The sequence below is a fragment of the Etheostoma cragini genome, chromosome 11, assembly GCF_013103735.1.
Source record: "Etheostoma cragini isolate CJK2018 chromosome 11, CSU_Ecrag_1.0, whole genome shotgun sequence".
In the NCBI taxonomy this organism is placed as follows: Eukaryota; Metazoa; Chordata; class Actinopteri; order Perciformes; family Percidae; genus Etheostoma; species Etheostoma cragini.
In genome coordinates this window covers 27,828,589-27,837,205 of record NC_048417.1, presented here as the reverse complement: position 1 = coordinate 27,837,205, position 8,617 = coordinate 27,828,589, and the positions used below count along the sequence as shown (strand labels likewise).

At 41.0% G+C, this 8,617-nt stretch overlaps 1 protein-coding gene across 1 annotated transcript in view; it reads left to right on the top strand.

Moving 5' to 3' along the window:
• Window positions 1-3,221: 3,221 nt before the first annotated feature.
• LOC117952796 (interleukin-10 receptor subunit beta-like) overlaps window positions 3,222-8,617 on the top strand; it is an 8,416-nt gene continuing 3,020 nt past the window's right edge. The window contains exons 1-5 of the mRNA XM_034885343.1: window positions 3,222-3,418; window positions 4,245-4,368; window positions 5,586-5,764; window positions 6,457-6,611; window positions 7,761-7,908. Of these exons, the coding sequence (XP_034741234.1) occupies window positions 3,361-3,418; window positions 4,245-4,368; window positions 5,586-5,764; window positions 6,457-6,611; window positions 7,761-7,908 (664 nt within the window). The 5' untranslated portion in view covers window positions 3,222-3,360. The remainder of the gene's footprint in view (window positions 3,419-4,244; window positions 4,369-5,585; window positions 5,765-6,456; window positions 6,612-7,760; window positions 7,909-8,617) is intronic.

Sequence of the window (8,617 nt, the reverse complement as noted above, 5' to 3'; positions counted from 1 at the left end):
CCACCTTTAGAGAACGTTCCCCTAACGTTATCCTAACGTTGCAAACTTTAGAGAACGTTCCCCTAACGTTATCCTAACATTGACACCTTTAGAGAACGTTCCCCTAACGTTATCTTAATGTTGCAACCTTTAGAGAATGTTCCCCTAACGTTATCTTAACGTTGCAAACTATGGAGAATGTTCCCCTAACGTTATCCTAACGTTGCCACCTTTAGAGAACGTTCCCCTAACGTTATCCTAACGTTGCAAACTTTAGGGAACGTTACCCGAACGTTCTTTTTTCCCAGACGGGGAGCTGGTTCCACAGTAGAGGAGCCTGATAGCTGAATGCTCTGGCTCCCGTTCTACTTTTAGAGACTCTAGGAACCACAAGTAACCCTGCTAACTGGGAGTGCAGTGCTCTAGTGGGACAATAAGGCTCTAAGAGGTCTTCTAGATGTGATGGTGCTTGAACATTTAGAGCATGTAGAGGATTGAAAGGTAGTATTATTTGCCGTCGAGAGGCGTGGACGTCGAGGTTGTCGTGCTTTTAGCGGTTCCTACTCTGTAATTCTAAGCCTAGGAAGTGTGCTTGTCTGTCAGGTATGAATTGCATGTTAACCCCAAATTCACGGAAGTCACGGAACGTCTCGAGGACCTCCAAGACCTCGCGAATTTATGTAGAGTAAAAGTTAGTTTCCATTCAGAGGAGTAGAGAGGAAACAACTCTGTGCGGTGTTTTCAAGGTGTAGTCCAGGAAGATATGATCCGCCATGAGCTTGGTCTATTTCGTTTTGAAAATCAACCAGATGTGAAGCTTCACTTGACCATCACTATCTCGGGTGTATCTGCTCCGTAAAGCCACACATTGACTTTAATGGAAACCTAATGACTCCGCTGTTGTTCCCCTGAGGGTTACAAATGCAGGAAACAGGATTAAAATTGACTTCCTAAACAAAAGTTCTACCCTTGAGTAACAACATTTTACAAAATGTATTCTACCAAGCTGTAGCTTTCTAAATTCTTAAAGAATGAAAACAAATGCAGTTGTTCCAATGAGGAACCAGACTCTATGACATATTTATTTCTCCATTGAATGCATTGAGTAACTTCTTGGACTCAAACTATACAATATATATTGTGAAAACAAATTACACCATCAATATTGAATGTAAGAATATCTTTTTATTATGAACATGAGAAAATGAACATTGAATTCAATGTCAACTTATTGGTTTTAAATGGCAACTTTTACATACATAAATGCAAAACAACAATTTCACCGCTTTCTTATGTAAACTCAAGGAATATATTAAATCTCTCAAATAAAAACTGTCACATTGTATTGTGAACCTTTTGAAGAATAATGTATATTTATTATATTATATATTATATATAATGTAATTTTATATTGGTTAATCATGGTCCCTCTACATTTTTTTGTTAATAACACTGTTTTTCTGTAAAATTCTATTATGGTTTCTCTGGAGCAATATTTTGAGTAGGCCCACGTGTTTGAAATGTTATATATTTGTTATGTATTTTTTAATAAAGTGAAAGGTAACACAATCTCGATCAGAGGCATCACAACACTGGAACCTTCTTATATTATAGAAGTGGAAATTTATTTCTTTATGACTTAATCCCAGCAAACAAGGTTTGGTTCCCAGAACGTTCGTTTTTTGGTTGCATGAACGTTCCCTGAAGGTTAGGTTTGGTTGTGTTGGTTATGTTTTGGTTGATTGGTTTGGAATGTTTTCTTAACGTTCTGGGAACGATAGTTTTTGGTCAGAACGTTCCGCTAACGTTATCTTAACGAACAAACCCTAAGAGAACGTTCCCCTAACGTTATCCTAACGTCACAAACTTTAGAGAACGTTACCCTACTGTTATCTTAATGTTGCAACCTTTAGAGAATGTTCCACTAACGTTATCCTAATGTTGCAACCTTTAGGGAACACTGCCCTAACATTATCTTAACGTTGCAACCTTAAGAGAGCGTTGCCCGAACGTTATCCTAACCTTTAGAGAGTGTTCCCCTAACGTTATCCTAACGTCACAACCTTTAGAGAACGTTGCCCTAACGTTATCCTAATGTTGCAACCTTTAGAGAACGTTGCCCTAACGTTATCCTAACGTTATTCTAACGATGCAAGCTTTAGAGAACGTTCCCCTAATGTTATCCTAACGTTATCTTAACGTTGCAACCTTTAGAGAACGTTCCCCTAATGTTATCCTAACGTTCCCCCAACGTTATCTAATGTCACAACCTTTAGAGCACGTTCCCCTAACGTTATCCTAACGTTGCAACCTTTAGAGAACGTTCCCCTAACGTTATCCTAACGTCACAACCTTTAGAGAACGTTCCCCTAATGTTATCCTAACGTTCCCCCAACGTTATCTAATTTCACAACCTTTAGAGCACGTTCCCCTAACCTTATCCTAACGTTGCAACCTTTAGAGAACGTTCCCCTAACGTTATCCTAACGTCAAAACCTTTAGAGAACGTTGCCCTAACGTTATCCTAACGTCAAAACCTTTAGAGAACGTTGCCCTAACGTTATCCTAACGTTATTCTGACGATGCAAGCTTTAGAGAACGTTCCCCTAATGTTATCCTAACGTTATCTTAACGTTGCAACCTTTAGAGACCGTTCCCCTAACGTTATCCTAACGTCACAACCTTTAGAGAACGTTCCCCTAATGTTATCCTAACGTTCCCCCAACGTTATCTAATGTCACAACCTTTAGAGCACGTTCCCCTAACATTATCCTGGCATTGACACCTTTAGAGAACGTTGCCTTAACGTTATCCTCACGTCGCAACCATTAGAGAACGTTGCCCAAACATTATCCTAATGTTGCAACCTTTGGAGAATGTTGCCTTAACGTTATCCTGACGTTGCAACCTTTAGATAACATTCCCTTAACGTTATCCTAACGTTCCCTTAACGTTATCCTAACGTTGCAACCTTTAGAGAACGTTCGCCTAACGTTATGCTAACGTCACAACCATAGACCGTTAGGGTCACACAACCATGAACATATACCGTCAAGTCTGACTGCTTGTAATTGTATTTGTTAATAACAATTGTTGAAAAAAAAACTATAAAGCATTGGACCCGCCCACATTAGTGTTTATTGACAGTCAGCTTTTCTTTTTTTCTGTTCCTGGAGTCGCAGGCGCCGATTGGCTGCTTCCGTGAAGCCGCGGACGGTTCGGCGCTGGAGTGTCGTTACCGTGGACTTCCCCATGTCTTGTCAGAGAACGCGACCAGGAAATACAGTTTATAAATGAAGTCGAGACACACACACACACACACACACACACACACTGCCGCTGGACTACATTATACACTGAAAGAACAGTCTTTTGGATATCATGGCGGCCAAAGTTTCTGCCTTCATCCTGACGCTTTCAACACTATGGGGATCCAGAGGTAATATGTGTGTGTGTGTGTGTTATCATTACTGGAACTGCAGTTAAGGATGAACCGTCTACTCTTTAGATTAGGACGACCCCAGCTAAGTATCTACTTCAGACACAATGATCCTAAAGACAACATGAAGTAGTACTTCATACTACCATGAGGTATATTCAATTCAGAAAACCTTCAAGTACACTTTCAATACTTTTTTGTACTAGCATACAAAGATCTCCATTCTTGAGTGTACCCAGTGGTGAAATGTAACTTAGTACATTTACTCTTTAAGTACTGGACATAAGTCCAAATGTTGAGGTACTTGTACTTTACTTGAGTCTTCTTCTTTATATGCTACTTTCTACTTCTACTCCGCTACATTTCAGAGAGAAATATTCTACTTTTTACTCTCTGACAGCTTTAGTGACTAGTTACTTTACACATTAAGAAACATGTAGTTTATAAAATCAGATGTTTATTATAAAGTAGCCTAGCAACAAAGTAAGACCTCCAGGTCCAGCTGAGATGATGATGTCATTAAACACACAGCTGGTTGGATCCTTTACACTTCCTATAATGGGAGGATTTTTCTGCATTGAGTACTTATACTTTTAATACTCAGAGTTCCTGGGCAAGGCACTGAATCCCAATCAGAGTAAATGTGCGTGAGATTTGAATAGTCGTTAATACTATTCTCAAGTACCATTTTAAATGCAGGACTTTTCTGTAACGGAGTATTTTTACAGAGTGGTATTAGTACTTTGACTTAAACAAAGACTCTGAATACAATCCCTGTGATAATACTAACCGTGTGTTGTTTTCTATTTGGATGTGGACTGCGCAGTGGTGTCGGGAGTCCTCAGCACACCCACAAACGTGCGCTTGACCTCCTCTAACTTGAATCTGGTGCTGAGGTGGGATCCACCTGACCCCCCAGTCAGCGGCCTGCTCTACACAACCGAGTACAGGTGAGTCAACGCCGACCCCGGCCACTAAAACCCTGTGTGCTTGGGCAAACATCGGCCCTTTTGTCAGTGTGCTAGTGTCCAACGTTCCACTCACTGACAACATCGTGGAAAGAGTCCCTACGCAGATAAACATTTTGTTCAAGAGCAAGATCCTTTAGGAAATAGCACCTAAATGCAGTACACCCAGCTGATACCAGGAAATCATTCACCGAAACTCCTGTTTCTCCAGTAATGCCTCTGCAATGGGGTCTGGGTTCTGTTCTAGTGTGCCATTTTACTTTAATTAACTCAACAAGCACAAAGTGGTAAAATATGGAATTTGGAAGCACGTAAAACAACCATTTGACAAAGTTGGACCAGGACCTACACCTTAAGCCGCCATCTCCGTCCAGCTGATCACATGACTCTTTTAAATGTAATACTAAAGATGAGGAGATACTGAATGAAACCGAGTGTGTATAGAAGATGCCTCAGCTACTTCTAAGGCTGACCTTACCAATGAGGCTCATCAGATCTACACAGCTTTGTAGTTGATTTTGTTTTTCTGGCCCACACTTTCAGCTATTGACTTTTGTTTCCTGCAGTGGGCAGACATAGAAAGATGGCAGCTGCTGAGTGGAACATCTAGAAGCTAAAGAGATAGATGTTTTCATAGGTAGGTGCAGAGAAAAACACATCAAAAAAGAGAGAAAACAAGAAAACCACATTCTCATCAACCTCAGTAACGCTCCGATGAACCCACTGCACACAGTGGGAGACTCGCTGCTGAACGTAGTGGAGCATTTAGCAGTTAAAGAGACCTACTGTAAGAAATACATCTGTAAATTAGCAGAAAGGGTTAATGCCCCTACAGTAAAAACACAAAATATATGTGTTATTTAGAATTCGCTCCTAGAAGCTGCTGAGTTACAAACATCCAAAAATGTTGAAGAAAACTCCCCAAATGTCGGAAAAATCGGAAAAAATGGTTTAAAAAGGCAACAAAACATCAGAAAAGCTTCAAATAAACCGGACTAAAATACTGGAAAGAGCTTTGAAAAGATAAAATAGGATGACAACATGGAAGTTGTCTTTGCACAAATGATACAATTTGACAATTTCTGCGAAAAGATATACAGTCATACAATATGTTTCTTAGAGCACATATTTTCCTCAGAGATGGTGGAGACCAAAACTGAGCTAACTTGTCATCACAAACACCGGTGCTTTGTCCACAGCTCCCCCACCCAAGACTACAAAGTGGGCTGTGCGAACATCTCCACCCTTGAATGTGACCTGACCAACTTCCCGAACTCCATATTTAGGTATGGAAAGTATACAGGGAGAGTTCGGGCGCAGCTGGGGACCAATAGCTCCGCCTGGATGGGAAGCAACCAGATTACCATGGACAGAGATTGTGAGTAGAAACTCTGTTTTCATGGCTTGGGACTATAAAAAACTGAACAATGATGCAAAAGGCCAGGGGTGAGGTGTGTTATGACCTCCCGTTAAAAAAAAGTTAAAAATGGGTTCATACAATGGAAAAATAGCACAGAAAATACCAGTACCATTTGGACTAAATAAATCCGTTTTTTTTATTTTTGTAACTTGTCAAAACTGAATATCAATCCTTTTGTTGAGGCTTTCTATCGATATTTTTTAACTTTTTCTTACGTTTTTGTACCTGTTTTCAACACTTTTGCCGCTTTCTTAATGTTTGTCACTTACGTAACACTAAATTTGTTTTCACCGTTTTTGGGGGGAATTTATGGTCAATAAACCTCATTTTCAGGAAACTATACCTAATGTTTGAGTTATAAAAGCAGAAATTAGGAATTATTGAGACTAAAATTAAAGGAATGGATGTTGATGATAATCACAGACTGGAATATGTCAACTTTTACTCAATAATATTTCAAAACACTTCCATTTGTTTTACAATGCTATAAAATTGAATAAGACGCCCCCAAATTAATGAAAGTAGAGATTTGTACTTGGCAAAGAGCGTTGGGTGGAATCAATCATGTTATTTTGGGGATTTAAAAGGAACATTGATATAGGACAACATGGGGTTAAGACTTTATTAACTCTTTCCGCTGTCTTTCTCAGCCATCATTGGTGCGCCTAATGTCTCTCTCTTCGCCAACGGGGCTTCTATCGAAGTCAGCATCAAAGATCCAGTGTTCAGGATCTCTGAACTCCGAAGTGTTTACCACCTGGCCACTTACAACATCACCTACTGGAAGGCCGGCCAGAAGGAAAAGGTGGGGCACGTTGGTTTAAAGGTGCTGCGGACGACATACAGCAGCAAACAACTATGTGACATGTAATGCTAGTTATGCTTGATCAGTCCTTGATGGGTTGTAAGTGTCTGCCCAGCCAAAGTGATGTCACACCCTCAGACACAAGATCAAGATTCCGGTATGTGTTGTAATCTGAGCTTTTCTGGTCTTTGTGTTGGTAGTCGGCAGGAACGGCAACTTCTTCATTATCTTCGTCGATTATTTTCCTTGATTATTGATTATTTATTTGGTATAAGCCCAAGACAACGTCCTCAAATGTCATGTTCTGTCCCCAACTCAAAGATATTCAGTCAGTCTGTCACCTTCCTTTTTTTGGTGTTGGCGTTCTAACCTCCGGCGGATTTCTGAGGACTATGGTTACCTGGTCCTCAGATCTCTGCAGGGTAAACCCAGACAGCTAGCTAGACTATCTGTCCAATCTGAGGACTATGGTTACCTGGTCCTCAGATCTCTGCAGGGTAAACCCAGACAGCTAGCTAGACTATCTGTCCAATCTGAGGACTATGGTTACCTGGTCCTCAGATCTCTGCAGGGTAAACCCAGACAGCTAGCTAGACTATCTGTCCAATCTGAGGACTATGGTTACCTGGTCCTCAGATCTCTGCAGGGTAAACCCAGACAGCTAGCTAGACTATCTGTCCAATCTGAGGACTATGGTTACCTGGTCCTCAGATCTCTGCAGGGTAAATCCAGACAGCTAGCTAGACTATCTGTCCAATCTGAGGACTATGGTTACCTGGTCCTCAGATCTCTGCAGGGTAAACCCAGACAGCTAGCTAGACTATCTATCCAATCTGAGGACTATGGTTACCTGGTCCTCAGATCTCTGCAGTGTAAATCCAGACAGCTAGCTAGACTATCTGTCCAGTCTGAGTTCTCCGTCGACGACTAAAACTACTTCTGAGCGTACACGTTCCACCAAAACAAGTTCCTTCCTGAGACTATTTAGCAGCGGCCCCCTGGTTATCTTAGCCCCGCCCAAGATGATTGTGATTGGTTTAAAGAAATACCAATAAACCAGAGCAGGTTTTTCTGTCATCCCGTAACGCTGTGTGGACTAGACCCTGCGAGACTTCTGCACACCTGACCCCCTCTCTCTTCTTCCTGCAGGCCCAAAGCAGCAGCACGCTGCAAAATCGGGTGGTTCTTAACGACCTGGCCCCCTGGACCAAGTACTGTGTCCAAGTCCAGATCAACACCGGGAGGAACCCCAACCACAGCGTGCCCAGCGCGGCTGTTTGTGAGAGCACCGACAACGGTGGGCGCCCTTTTCATTTCTTAATTTGTAAAAGCGCAGCAGGGGGTCACATCATTTCTGTTGCATACACTGTACAAAAATACCCAGAGTCCTTCAAAAATAAAATGCAGCAACCGCATAGTATGTTCTACTATTACATATACAGTATATATAAATACCAAGGTTGCTTATTGTAAGGAAAAATCTGTTTTGTCCTTGTGTGTGTGTTCCATTGGGTTTTACACTCAAAGCCGAGATGTGTACTGGGATATATCTTCACCAATAGATTCAAGATTAACTTATTGTCATACCACACGACACTGTAGTAGGGAATTACGTGCAAAGTTCACAGCTTCAAAAAACACAGAAACAATTAAAAACACAGTGGAAAGGTTGAGTTATTGGTTATATGAATAAAAATAAATAAATGTTTATAATTTAGATTATGTAGAGTGATAAATATACTGTATAACGTCTTAAAAACAACCTTAAAATGTAAATATCTAGATACTAGACGCATATAGCTGTGAAGAAGTATAAAAGTATGAATATCCGTATTTAAAGTAAAATAGTGTGGTGGGGGGGGGAAACTGATCTTGATTTTTAAATTTTTCTTTTGAAATGCGAGAAACTGTGGGAGGTGCTGCGGGATTATGGGGTGAGGGGGTCCCTTCTCAGGGCCATCCAATCTCTGTATGACCAAAGCGAGAGCTGTGTCCTGGTTCTCGGC